The following is a 14,875-nucleotide window of genomic DNA, read 5'->3' as shown; positions in this document are numbered from 1 at the left end:
ATTGATTAAATTTGTCAAATTGATCAATTTACCTTTAATATTGGTACTTTCCGATAGCAATCGATATATATCGATATACAAAATAGGTGCAGCTATCACTAAAATTAAATAAACTTGATCTCTGCTATGTATGCGAGAACTTATATTCAAAATTAAAAAGTCTTTATGGGGTCGGAGATGGTTCTCTTCGCCTGTTACACACTTCTACACAAATCCCTTATATCCTTTTTAACCATTTTTTAATGGGTTTAGGGTACAATAACACATAATATAACATAACTTTTTATCAGCATATTCCTGTTAATATTCACGATTTCTCTATATCTCTTAATCGAAAGTCTTTCAATTGCTTGCTCAACTTTTGAGTTTATTATCAAATTGCTAGAAAATTTGCATTATATATAAGCCCAAGGATGTGAATATGAATGTTAAAAAGTTGAAGCAAAGTTTTCAGATTAAGATAAATGCGAAAACAATTTGATCAGCAGATCAGATACAACTTTTTGCGACACTTTGCATGAGTGTTAAAAAATTTAAATATCTGTATGTCAAATTGGGAATGGGATTGCCTAATTGCACTTGTTGGAAAGTTAAGAATTTATATCAGACTCGCCAAGGGGAACATTAAAGAAAGCTGTTATTACTTTATGAGGATATGGCTTAAAGTGTGTACTTTAGCGCATTTGTTTGTCTTTTTGTTCTCTCCCCCTCCCCCTCCACCATTTTAGCCAGCATATAGACGTGTTGATGATGTCTTTTTTTTTTACGCTCAAATTGAGTTAATTAAAATTGTGGGTGCAGAGAGATGGTGAGAGAAACAACGGGGCACATCGAAAACACCTACGATTTTTAGACAGGTGCGTGCGTCGCTGGGGCAACACCGAGTGTCGCCGACAAACCGAATTAATGAGCGTTGAGCACTGAGGAAGTGGGCGTTGGCAGGGGGGCGGTGGGGATGGCTGGCTGGCAATGAATGAATGTAATGAAATTTAAATACTCGTTGCCAGCATTGCGGCTATTTGGCTTAGTTTAGGGGCGGCCAAAATGATTAAGTTGCTGATTTCAGCAGACGCTGGCGAAAGTTTTCAATTACCCCGCATTTATTTCTGTTAAATTTTAATTAGTGCGAACCGTGAGCAGCTCAACTGAAGAGCCGGATATCTTTTGTATCTTAGCTGGCAAAAAGAAAAACATAGATGCATTTTCAGCTCTTAATTATCCAAAAAAAAGTAAAGGGTGCCAAAGGAGTATAAATCTCTAGCTCAGTGTATAATATTTACTTGATAATTATGAAAGATATTTGATTCAGCTGAGGATTTAATTAAGTCAGCAATAATTGTTTTTAAGTTGAGGTTAAAGCAATTTGATTATACCAAATTAAATTTGGTACAACATTTTTAGAGGGAAAAAATTGCTTAAGTTTCAGAGACACAAAAAATCGATATATTAAAAGTCGATCTATCGTTTTAAATCTCTTTTCAAGCTGTTGAGTAAAATTTAATTCGACTTGTGTGTTTTGAAATGTTAAAATGCATTTTGTATTCTTTGTTTATTTTTTCAAAAAATTTAAATTTGTCACGCGAATAAATAAATATTGACTGTGGCGTGCGACGTGCATTGGTGGAAAAACGTCAAATAAATATGCAAATTCTTTGACTTTTGTTTTCAATTAACTTTCTTCCATCGTTTCCGTTTCCTTCTTTCGCTTTCGGTCTCTCTCTCTTTCTCTTTCTCTTAGTCGCTCTCTTTCGTTGAGTGCCCGACGATGGCTGAATGTTTAATTCAGACTTATAGACAATTTTCCGCATGGTGTGAACTGATTTGTGTTGTGTATGTGCCAGTGTGTGTATGTGTGTGTAAATAGCCTTGTCTGTTACTGCAAATTAAACAAATTTGTTATATTTTGCGGTGCCCACGGGGAAGCTGTAGCAACAGCATCCATCTTCAGTATCGCTTACGGGTGCTTTTGAGCAGCTTTATAGCCGTCCAGCTGATGTTTTGAGTAGTTTTTAATGGCTTCACCACAGGGCTCAACTTTTCGACTGTAGCTGCCATCGCCCAATAGGCGGTCCTTGCCAACAAGGATATATGCTTGTTAGTTTCTTACGGTCAGTCGGTCTACGCGTCGCACATAGCACACATAATCCAGGCCAAAAGTGCCGCAAACATGCGTGGCCCAAAAGTCTCGAACCGCAAGCCTCAGAAACCACAGTGGAGCATAGCGCACTTCCTTGGCAGGATACGAGCACCCGCTGTGCGTGTTGGGCGTTCACTGTTTCCCAGTTTCCCATTAATTTTGCCTCTTTGCATTTCCGCTTGCCATTCTCTCATTCATTCTCTCTCTCTTTCACTGTGTGCCTCTCTCACGAACAGGGTCATAAAATATGCCACCCAAGCCGCAAAAGTTGTTAGTCGTCAGATGATTTGATGGGTGGTTGGGAACATTTTATGTCCTCGATCTAAAGTGACAACACATGGAACCACAGAACGAGCTTAAATAGAAATTCGCATTTTTATGAGGCTCGAGTTAAAAAATTCAATATGCAGTTTTAGAAATGATAAATGAGTTCGGTAGCACACTAAAGGTTAGGCTAGATGCTTAACTTTAAATTATCCCCAGGGTCGTAAATGAAAACTTGTGAAAACTTGTAGGATAATATTAACTTTGCATGCGATTCAAACTATTGACTGTGTTGTTAGTTTAGGATAGCATTTTCACAGAATTACTACAAATAAATAGTAGCTTTCCTCAACATTTCCAGCTAACTATAAATCGATGTTTATGTATACTTTAGATTAAATTGTTTTTATAGTCAAACAAATGTATAAAGGAATATAAAAGATGGTTTTAATTTTGAAAGTGACTTAAATTTAGATATTTGTTTTTATATAATACATTTGAAATTATTTAAAAGACACAATTTGATTGGAATTTAAAGGTGCTTTAAGTCATCTAATTATGTGCATTCAATAGATAATTTTGCAGCACTATTACAGAAGCAGAAGAAATGAGAAACAGAAGAACAATTGGCTCGACTAGGAGATACCCTAAGCCCAGCTGTTTAACGTATAATAGGCTTGCCTATATTGAGATATTAATTTGTTCAATGTGAAAATTAGTTATACTTGCAATTCTTCTCCAATATTTATAGTTGGTCAATAATATGTCTTGGTTTATTGCATATCAATTCGAAGGTTATATCTATATCAACTGTATCTTTTTTTCATATCAAAAACTGGCATATTGAATCACTCTTAAATAGCAAACACTTTCAAGTAAATACACGCACTTCAAATTTAATTTAGTATGAATGGAAACTACTCGGAACAATGCAAAGAGAATTTTTATACACTCTTTTATTGGAATTTAAGCATAAATCTTCAAGCCGAAAAGCCCGAATGCCAGACAACTACAAAAGCTGCATTTATTAGACAATATCTGAACATTATGAGCATTAAGAGACTCGTGTGTATTGACAACTCATGTTGAATTATGGCCGCTTATTGGGCTTTGTTAACATTTTTCTGCGAAAGTTTGCCAAACATTTTATTTTATTTTTTTTTGTAATGCTGTCACAAAAGTCCTTGCTGCTGTTGCTGTCGCTTGTAAGTCGTAAGTTGGCATTGTGGCCGAGAAACCCTTTCAAGTCGTTTGCCACTCGCTGAGCTGCCACGGATTTGCACGGCTTGCTGCTCGTCTTTTCAGCTGGCCAACAACAGCCACAACAAACATGTAGCGAATGCAATTTAACGCTTCACTGGCAGTTATGAAGGACGACAGCGATGAGGACGCTGATGAGGACGATGACGATGACGAGGGCGAGAACGATGATGAGGACGATGACGATGACAAGCGCTGAAGATGCTTTTCAATAAGCTGCAATTGAGTTGCTTAGCAGCGTGTGGCAATTTGCATAAATTGGCTTGAACACACTCTCATACGAGTGTTTGTTTGCTTTTTTTAAAGTAGTTGCGTCGTGCTTATGTCACGGCTTAATTCAATTAAAATGGATTACGCATACGCCATATACGGCATGGTCACAGCAGTGAAAATAAACATTTAAATCAAAAACTAGCCAAAAGGTCAATGTAGCTTCAAGTTTTTGCTGTCAAGTCAACTACCTTTTGGATCAGTTGGTTGGGTTAGTTTAGTGTGTGTTTGGATTTGGGTTGGGTATATTGGGACTGGCCGCAACAATCCGCAAACAAATCCTTGATTTATGCGCACATCCTGGCGCACAAGCCAAACATTTATTTCCTTATCCACTTGTGCCAATGCGATTTGGCCATCCAACGTCTTTGGCCCTGGCCAGCAGTAAAACTCAGCCATATAGTCGCAGACAATGAAATGGACACGAGCAAACACACACAAGGACACACACACACACGCACAACACACACGCACACTCGAGGACCTGCGAGGGGCAATCAAATGAAAGCAAACTAGCGCCTGAGCTAACTGCCATTGTCAGCTGTTGCCGTTGTTGCTGCCGTTGTTGCTGCTGTTGCTGCTGTTGTTGCTGGCTTCTGGTCAGTTGTGTGTTGACGATGATTTAGTATTATGTTGCTCGCAAGGATTTAGTCGTGTACTCGAGCATGTCTCGCCCGTGCAGCCCGTGCAGCCCGTGTGCAACCTGCACATTTCTATAAGTATATACATATATATATATATATATATATACAGAATATATTTGTTCAACTTTGATACATAACCTTGAATGCGGTTTGAATGCTGTTTGAATGTTTGCCTTTGCATTCATCTCAATCTCAATGCCGCAATGAACTTCAGCCAGAGTTTCAGTTTCCTTCTTGCTGGCTTGCTTGCTTGCCACTAGCTGCTGTTTGCTTATTTGTACAAATGGCTGCTCGTTGTCTGTTGGCTATGTCTGCATTTGTGTGCGTGTTCATAAATTCACTGACTGCTGCTGTTGCCGTCTGTTCGAGTGGAATGCTGTATGCTGTATGCTCTGTGTGTGTGTAAAAATTCTAGATAAATGATCTTTTGTCGCTATGTGCGCGTAGATATTTTAATATTTTGCCTTGAAGCTGGCTAAAAGTCCTTGACTAAGGGCAAATCAAGTTCATGGCAATGCACCGGCAACGGCAATAGCAATCCGGCCAACAGCTGCACTTTACTAATTCCATAAACACTGGCAAATCGTCTGAGCTCTCTGGCTCTAAGCTTTTGGCCCTGGCTCTGGCCCTGGCTGTGGCTCTAACTCTGCCGCGTTGCAGACGCCGTGTGCTTGCTATGCTGCACACGATTTTCTGTTGCATACTTTTGCGCGTCGAGCGCATCCTAATCCAGCAGCAGCAACAGCAGCAGAAGCAGCTTGTATCTTGTGTAAAACCTGTATCTATGGCACACAGCTAACTATGGCGTGACTTCACTAACAAGCCTCTTCGATGTTGCCTTATTAATGAGCCGGTATAATTACGCACTTTCGTGCTAAAGACCTCCATACGCACAGTGCATCAAAAACTGTATAAATTGATATATAAAATCTATTGTGGCACACAACTTACAATCATAAACTCAAGAGCTACTTTGTTAATTCTATGACATTGTCAAAGGTTTGTTTATTGCTGAAATCGTAATCTTAAACTATCCACAAACATGTTTATTCCACCTACGACCTTATCGAGGTACACATTGGAAGCTGTAAATGCATCTGGGGATTAGACTTATTATCCTATCACTGTATTTACTCGTAGAACTCTTGTAGCTTATAATTTTATTGCGGTCAGTAAGCGTGCGCTCGAAGTGATTATTTCACATCTCTATTTGTCTTATCATTGTTAGTTTAAAGAGTACCAGTAGATCCATAAGTTAAAATTTGTCTTCGTTCTATTATTTTTAGCTTTTCTATTTTTGCATTTTGTTATAAATTGCAATTATTTTGAAAATCGGCTTAGTTTCGATAAATTGATTCGAGAAAATTAATCAATTTTCCAAAATTTCCGTTCTAACATCTAAATGTAGTTGTAAGTTAGAATGATCTATTGAAAATTAATTATAATTCCAGTGAAAAATGCATATTTTTGATGAGGGGTACTCTCCTCAAACCGTAGCCTTTTTCTATGTATTTATATTTATTTAAATGTCAATCTAATGTCTATCTAAATTGATCTGAATAACATAGCATTGGAAAATTGGTTAAGAACTGGGATTGGTTGTTGAAAATGGAATTTTATAATACGAAATATTCGCTACAAAGCTTACCACTTTTCAAAGTATTTCGATTCATATGATTTGGCAGCAAAAATAATGTAGGAAATACTACCACTTTAATCTTCTTCGATTTGCAGTTAATTTGTATATATTGTCCCCGTTGTTTTTGGTTGTCTGTTTGTTAGTTGCGTACCACTGTGCAATGCGGCAGCCGGCGCTTTCTCGACTGAAATTAACACGAGGCCACTAAGCCGTAAGCGCTGCCACCACAAAGAAAAACTAATTTTCTGCTGCTGATTTCAAATTAACTGAATGAATGACTGAGCGAATGCGAGACTCAGATAAATACACTCATACCTATATATATATATATATATTATATATATATACTGCGTATAACAGATCTAAATGCCATAATGATGGCAAGAAGCCAGCGACTGCTCATGTTTCATTGGGATTTGCGGCTTGTGGCTTAGTTTATGTTTTGGGTTACGCGTTGTAAATTGAATTTAACTATAGCCGAGGGTAATTTTTAATTCACAGTATTGCTTTTTTGCGCTATATACTGATGTACTTAGACCCAAATGTCCTTACTGCTATGCACCTGCGCCCGTAATTAGGCAACGGCAATTACCTCAGCTGGCCATTGCCCACTGAAAGTTGGGCTAATAAAACGCATAACTTTTTGTTGAGGGCCGCTATGGAGGCACGTTAAAGGCCATGAATTTCAATTGTACATTCCTCTAAAAAGCAAAAACACCCCAAGCAAGCAGCACCTTGACTCTGTCTTATGAATTTTCATCAAAATCGTGCCATGTGCGTTTTTATGTCCTTGGCAACGCATTAAATTTTTTATTGAGCCTACAGGCAAAAGATGTTCGTTCTTGTCACATTCTAGGCGTTCTACAGTCAAACATTTATTCATAACGCCCACACATTATATTTATTTGATTTAATTTTTGGTCTGATGTTTAATTAAAATCAAGATTATATTGTGTAACGTTAAGGTTCTTTAGTTAATACCACTCGCTCTCAAGTACAGCCGCAATAAAAAGCTCAGCAAATTTGCGTTACTTTGCTGGCTGCCTCGAATTGAATCAGCGAGAAACCATCGACCGATATTTGTGGCCTAGCAATTATTTAATTTTAACGCTTGAACGCTTTCGGCAACGACATATGAAACTTGCCAGTTTGTCGAAGAATGAGAAAAATAAAAATGCAATAAAATAAAATAAAATAAAATAAATGAACCGTAGACACAGCCAGGGCTGTTTGAACTATATCGGAAAATAATAATTGAAACTGGGCTGATTTTATTTTATTAAATTGAATAGTTGATATGTCCAGAAAGCTTAAATCATTTCATTTTTTGCTTTGTGATTTAATTGAAAAGTTTACTGGACTTTGGTCATACTTAATCGGTTTAGGTTGGAAAGAAAATAATATTAAATTATTATTAAATTGTTTACAAATGTTTTTGTCACCTATGTGACAAAAATAAACTAATAAATTCTCAATCATCTTACATGCAAAATATAATTAAGCTAAATATTTGAACTGGATAATTTTACACATTAACATATTCATACAAACAAAAATAGATAATTAAATAAGTAAATAGTAATTGTAATTTATGCATACATCCCTGGCACATAAATACTACAATTGCAATGCGAATTTATTAAATAAAAACAAAATAAACAATCGCCACAAGTGGCAATCTTAAGCCTCTAAACAATTTCAAATGGTTATTATTAATATTGTTTTTACTGGTGTCGGCCACAATTGATTTTGTAATTTGATTTGATTCGTCGATTTCGCAGTCAAGTCAAAAGGAGTTTGTCTTACATTTATCTGACGCTCTCTTCTATTAAATCTTCTTTGTTTCCAGTGCTGAGCAAGGGCCAGGGAGAGACGAGTCGCTATCGTTTTCTTGGCAAATGTGGCGGATACTGTTGGATCGTGACTCAGGCGACGATTGTCTACGATAAGCTAAAGCCACAGAGTGTTGTGTGCGTCAATTATGTCATCAGGTGAGTCGACTCGTTTGACAGTTTTACTAACTACTATGTGGCCTATATAAGTATATAAATATATATATATATATACTTGCCATGCCATTAATGAGTCTGAATTGAGCTGCTGTTAACTGGCAGCAAACAATGCCAAATATTTGCTCATTACACGCTGCGGACTGACGCAGAATAGGTGGATATATACGGGGGCAGTTTGTTTTCAGCATTATTTTTTATCTTTTAATTAAATGCTGCTGAAGACGGTAATTTGCGGCAGCAATTTATTGTTAATCAAGCGTATTTAATTTCCCGTTGAAAATATTTAAACAGGCGACTTTTTAATATGCGTTACCCTACTCAACCTACTCATCGCACCCAAACCCATCAACAGTCGCTTCATTGATCTGCAAACGGCACGAAGACAAGATTTCCATATAGATGCAAAAGAATTTTCCATGTAAAATGCTCTCAAATAATTGTGTCAGTCAGCGGCAGGCCGAAGTCATCAGAATTGATTTGATTTGCAAATCTCTCCTTAATATACCCTGTACACATTAATTGATTAGCTTATAGGGTATAGATTCGTTGTGAGAATTATACAAATAGTTTTGTTTTGGAATTATTATTTTAACATCATTAATAAAACTTGCAAATTAGTTTTTAAAATATTTTCTCACTTTAGTGTATTTTTTAAATATTCGTTCAGGGTATTCCCTTGTCGAGTTAGTCTTGTTTGTTTACTCAAAAATATTGTCAACCGCGGGCGGTGCCTACAATTTCCGTCAATTGATTGAAAATGCGCCTGACAACATGGCGTATACTCAATCAGAGCACAAAATTAACATTCGTAGGCAGCTTGAAATGCTTTTAGTCGGCTCCTGCGTGGTACTCCCACTTTTCATATTCCACGTGTATCCATCATACATATTTATGCACTACTCTACCCCCTAACAAAATGCTTCCTTTTTATATATACCCTTTCAAAGTGCCTCACACACACACACACACACACACACACAGTAAAAAGAGAATTTGTTGTGTCTGTTAATTTGCGTGTGCATTATGGAAATTGTTTATGCGCTGTACGTGTCGAGACCTTTTAACGAATGGCCCTCGTACTCTCTTTCACACAGACACACACCATCGAATAAATAAATTAAAATCAAAAATCCCCTATTATTTCAAAACCGCTTTTGGAATGTTTATATAAAGTTATGTTAAAGCTAGATAAGTCTATAGTCGAATGGCTTATTGATATTCTAAATATGGTCACAGAGAAATTGAACTTTTAAAGCAATTAATAAATTTTAGAGAATTACAATAGTTGAAATGTTTTCGATGCCGTTTTCCCTTCAATATAAAATGTATCAAATTCCCTCCCTTTAATTTGTATTTCTTTCAGGTTGAGCGTAAGTATCCAATCAAAAATTATTTAATACTTCTCTTAAATTAAGCGTTAATGAGCAAATATTTGTGCATTGTTTGGTTTTTTGTTTGTTTGCACGATTTCCGGTTGTCGTGTTTCCCATTTTTGTGACAGCCAAAAAAAAAAAAAAAAAGGAAAAAAACGAAAATGAAAATGTGTTTTTAATTGCCATATCAGTGAAGGTTATTCGGTTGTTTCTTATTTTCATTTGGTTTGCTCCCACTCCGAACTAAGTTCGACACAGGAAAAAACTGATGACCACGTGCCGTCATCGTTTGTCAGTTAGGTAATTTATTTGATTCAGTTAAATTATTAATCATATTATTGGGTATAACGACAAACCTTTAACCTTAAAATATGCCATTCATAAATGAATGTTCATCATTTTTCCATATACCGAACCAACCCAAAAATATATGTACCCTTAACCCTTAAGCAGATGCAGAGTTATCTCACTTGGCTGCTGAAAATTCAATTTATTTTTTATGGATCGTTTGATTTTCAAGAAACTGCTTTAAGAAAATACTTTAATTTTTATACATTCACTCTGAATTTTTAGTTAAATTCAATGAAATACCCTTAGCCAAAAATCTTTTATGCTTTAATTTGGGGTATTATTTATTGTCACATGTTCTAAATTAGCTTCAGTTTATAATAATTCTCCGCTTTGGCCAATGTTGAGAATAGCTTGAGAGAATTTATAATAATTTACGCTCGTGTGCATTTAAATAATAATAAATTTTATTGGATGCTTTTGTTCTGCTTTTTATTGTCGTCGCTCTGTTGTGGACATTGTTGTTGTTGTTGCTGCTGCTGTTATTGTTGTAATTGTTGTTTGTTTGCTTAATTGAAAAATAAAATTACAAAAGCGCACTGCGAGCCCAAGTGCGAACGAGACAGCAACAGTGACACAAGACAGAAATATTCTGTTGCCTTGCCAAATAATTCAAAAACGTTGACAAAGCGATTTTCTATTTGATTTTCCTACCCTTTCCCTTTACTTATTGCTTATTGCTGTTACTTGGGCGCTTGGCATGCTGGGTTAGATGGGTCAAGTGTTCGGTAATTGGTATCTGGTAAAAAAAAACGTGAATTTTAATTGATGTACATAATACAAATTGAGCATAGTTCGTTTATGTTTGATGCGATGATAAGCAATATTGTTGCTTGTTGTTACCTGCTGCTAATGGGCCAAGTGTCTTGGCTAATGATTTTGGCAAGGCCTCAAGGCCGTTTCCCCGTCAATGAGTTTGTTGCGAATGCGTAATGTTCGCTCTGTTGTAGCTATTTATGGCTGATATGTCGCAGTTGTAATTGCCGTGAGATTATCCCCACGACGAGTTTCGCTCTTGAATCTTCGCCACGAATTTAATTACAGTACGACAAGTAAGAAATCGCATAGCACATAAAACTAACAACGTTTGCATAGCGCTTGTTGTCCATTGCACAATACTCTGTGTTTAGTAAAATAATCTGCAAAAATTTGATGGATAGAAAAACAAAGCAGAAAGCTTGAAGTTAAAGCTCTCTTTTAATCATTTGAAATTCTAAACTAAGAAATAATTTATTTAAATCATATGAAGAATTGACATGACTTGCAATGTTGTGCAAGGCGTGCCAAATATATTTATAAAATAAAAGAGGATATTATATTTATATATATATCTGCCAACTTATATAATAGCCGAAAGGAAGACTTTCTTCGTATTCACAATTTGATCTCAGAGATAATAGAAGAGCGAATTTTATTTAATTTTATCGATAACTGATCCGCTTCTCGAAGCACAAAATATATCGATTACCAATAGCAATAAAATCTATAATTTTAAAAATATATTTATGTATTATTATTGATCAACTGTAAAAAAAAAAATCCGTAGTTTGAGAAACAATGCTGAAATTAGGTAAACACTTGTGTATAGAATATATCAAAGTCGAGCTCTCTCGACTAGAGCATTCTAAGTTTTTTTATGAATCTAGTTTGAAAATTCGATCAGATATAGAATTTACAATTATAAATCCACATATAAATTTATATACAGCCAGCATAAACCGAATATGCTCCATTTGTGTTTGGAAAAGCGGGAAAATTGTCAGCCGGTCTAATTAACATTGATTAGTTTAGTAAGGATACAAAAAATTTGCATTTTGTTCGCGCGTGTTGCATAATTTTGGGCGACTTTGCGAGTTGCTTTTAATTTGTATGTTTTTGTTCTTGTTCTTCTCGTTGATTTATCGAATGTGGCAGAGGGTTGATGTCGGGGTGTTAGTTGGTGCCGGGTTAACTTCTTTTCTTTAGCATTAATGGAATTTACACGAGTTCTTAACACTTTGCCAAAAGTTAGCTAAGCCCAGAAACAAGCCCTTTTGCCTTTGTGGCAGCAACAGCAGGCGGCAACATTGCGGCTGCCGCAAGACTAAAAATTAAGACAATAAATTAAAGCTGCAAAGCAACAAAAGTCGATATTAAAAATAATATATGCATTATTTTGGGCAATAAAAGTGTGTTTTTATTGTCGCCTTTTTGCACATAAAAGCCGCCTCCAAAATCCATTTTAAGTAGACATTTAATTAATTTAAAGAGCTGCATTTCTCTAAAGACATCAATTTTGTTAATTAAGTAGCATTCGAACCTTTTCAAGGACCAAATAATATATACACCGTAGAAAATATGTATATAAAGGAGCGAAACCTACTGAGAGCCAAAATTCAATCAGCTGTGCTTAATGGTTAAGTTTTGGCCAAGTTGTGGGCTTTCATCAGGTTGTTGGTCAGCTTGTTTTATCCCTTTTATTTTATTATCCCCTTCATTGCACAATGGTGCTCGGGGCAAATGTTAAAAGTAAAAGTTTGTTTCCTTTTCTATTTTCCTTTTTTTCTTCCTTTATTTTTGCTCCCTTTTTTTTTTTTTGTTCTCGGTTGATTTTTGTGTTTGCGCAATTTGAATTTTTATCGTTAGTGGCACTGAGAACGTTTGCTGTGCCTTACCGCAACCGCTGCTCTTTCTCTTGGAGGCCAATTTCGATTTCTTCCAAACGATAACTTCCACGTGAACTGGACAAAAACAAATTGAAAAAGTTGAGGTAGTTACGACCCATCAAATGACAACACAACGCAACACAACAAGAACATTGACCTTAATTGCCTTTTTTTTTACACAAATCAATCGATATTTTACACACGCACACACACACACACAGGCACACACGCACATACATTTTTTGGGGCGGAATTAACGCGCTTAGCTTTTTATTTCCTGGTCGCTTTTGCTCTTGCTTTAATTTCTTAGCTGCTGGTAAATGCCAGAGTCCGGGGATAAGCGTAATAAGCCCAAATACGCGTGGACTTAAGATTTATAGTCATACAATTACTCCCAAATGGACGAGTAGATGCTGCAACCCAACCCTCCAAATGACTCCTACTCCTCTCCCCTAAGTGTGTGCTGTCGAATTGTGTGTTTTGGGATTTGGTCCAACTAGTTGGACGGCCAACAAATGCCTCCTAATAGGCTTATCTAGTCACGTAGCCAGCGCAGCACCACAATTTCCTCAAAATAAGCGAGAGCTGCTCAATAACTATATTCATTCATATGCATGTGATAAGAGTCTTGATATAAATATATATTTTCCACTTTATACAAGCAGATGATTTCGCCAAATCGCTGAGGCATGTCTTAAATAAATTTATTGCCTACATCCTTTTAAATGTGTGCCCATTTTAAAACTTTTACGTGATATATAATCCTTCCTTTTATCGATAACGCGCTAATCGCCAGTAATGAAGAGATTATTAGTATTGATATTCCACAATTAGACAGGTTTTTTTAGGGCTATTGCTATCATAAACATACTCGCAATACTGATAAAAAAAATATATACTAAAATGGAATATTTATTAGGGATAATAACAAATAAATAGATTTTAGATTTATTGCAACTATTTATTGTTCGGCTGTTTTTAAATGTATAGCTTTATCGAAGATTAGATAATATGTATAAAACATGATGGAACACTAACAATTTCGTTGATAATACTCTCGTTAAGTGCATACTATTTCAATTTAGATACTAATCAAAGCAACTCTCTCATTTTTTTTTTTTTATCATAACTGATAGATTCCTTGAATGTATAGCGAATGTGTATTGCAGTTGGAAATCATTCAGAAAGTTGAGCTATTAATTTGGTTAAGTGAATAACTTTATTTGTCTGGCAATCTTTTGGGGAGGCCAACCAATCTATCATGTACATATGCAAATAAGCATGTGCTTCGCACAGTAAGTGTTTCAGAGCTTCCGGCTGAGCGGGGTCTAACAAGAACGCCGCTCACAAAAACTTGCTACACTGACGTCAGGATAATTAACAGTAAACATACAAAAGCAACTCTTTCCCAAACTTATTTTATTGTAGGCCTTATATATGAGCATATATATATGTATATATATATTTATATACTTATATACATATATAAACACCGCCCGTGGCTGCCATTTTGGTTTATTTACCAAAGTAGGCATAAACATTTAACACACGTGTGAGTTTTCGGCCGACTTACTTGGACAGGCTCTTGTACATTCTCTTTTATGTCATTCTCTCTCTCTCTCTCTCTCTCTCTCTCTCTCTCTCTGTCTCTTTCGTTATCCTTGTTTCACACTCTTTGCTGTGTGCCGCACGCACAGTTACGCAGCACAGCCGCGTGCCTCGAAAACTTTTGCCTTCTGTTGGAATTTCATTGGTGCCACGTGTTTTTGTGTATTTTCCTCCATTGTTTGATTGAGGCAGTTCCTAACCCGACTCAGCAGCGATGACTTCGAATCCACCAAATATGATTCAATTTTCAAAAGTGTAATAAATAAATTTCATCGATTTTTGTGTTTATGCCTTAATTTGACTGACTCATGACCAATTTTTAACTGAATTATTTTTCCATCTAAATATAAAACGTATTCAATTTTTGTGGAAAGTTGTCGTTGTTGAGAGTTATCGAAATTTGTTGAATTGAGATTTTTTACGATATAATTTACATCACTCACGCATCACTCACGCATCACTCACGCATCACTCACGACTCACGCACATTAACACGCACCTCAGCTGAGTGCCTGAGTTTCGGCTGTATTCATAATGCATGTCGTTGTAGCCTTTTAGGCAACAGTGTCGCCTGTGGTTGGAGTGCTTATGTATGTACTTAAATGTTTGCTTATCAGCGACGCAGCTGATTCTATTTTGATGAAGTTCAAGCGCCAACATTGTGACAGTCAACAA

General features: G+C 36.2%; 1 protein-coding gene across 1 annotated transcript in view; it reads left to right on the top strand.

Moving 5' to 3' along the window:
• LOC6564136 (protein similar) overlaps positions 1-14,875 on the top strand; it is an 85,245-nt gene that overhangs the window by 28,306 nt on the left and 42,064 nt on the right. The window contains 1 exon segment of the mRNA XM_043215161.1: positions 8,064-8,205. Within this exon segment, the coding sequence (XP_043071096.1) occupies positions 8,064-8,205 (142 nt within the window).

This window comes from Drosophila grimshawi, unplaced genomic scaffold (assembly GCF_018153295.1).
Source record: "Drosophila grimshawi isolate 15287-2541.00 unplaced genomic scaffold, ASM1815329v1 contig_311, whole genome shotgun sequence".
Taxonomy (NCBI): Eukaryota; Metazoa; Arthropoda; class Insecta; order Diptera; family Drosophilidae; genus Drosophila; species Drosophila grimshawi.
This window is presented reverse-complemented; position numbering and strand designations above follow the sequence as displayed.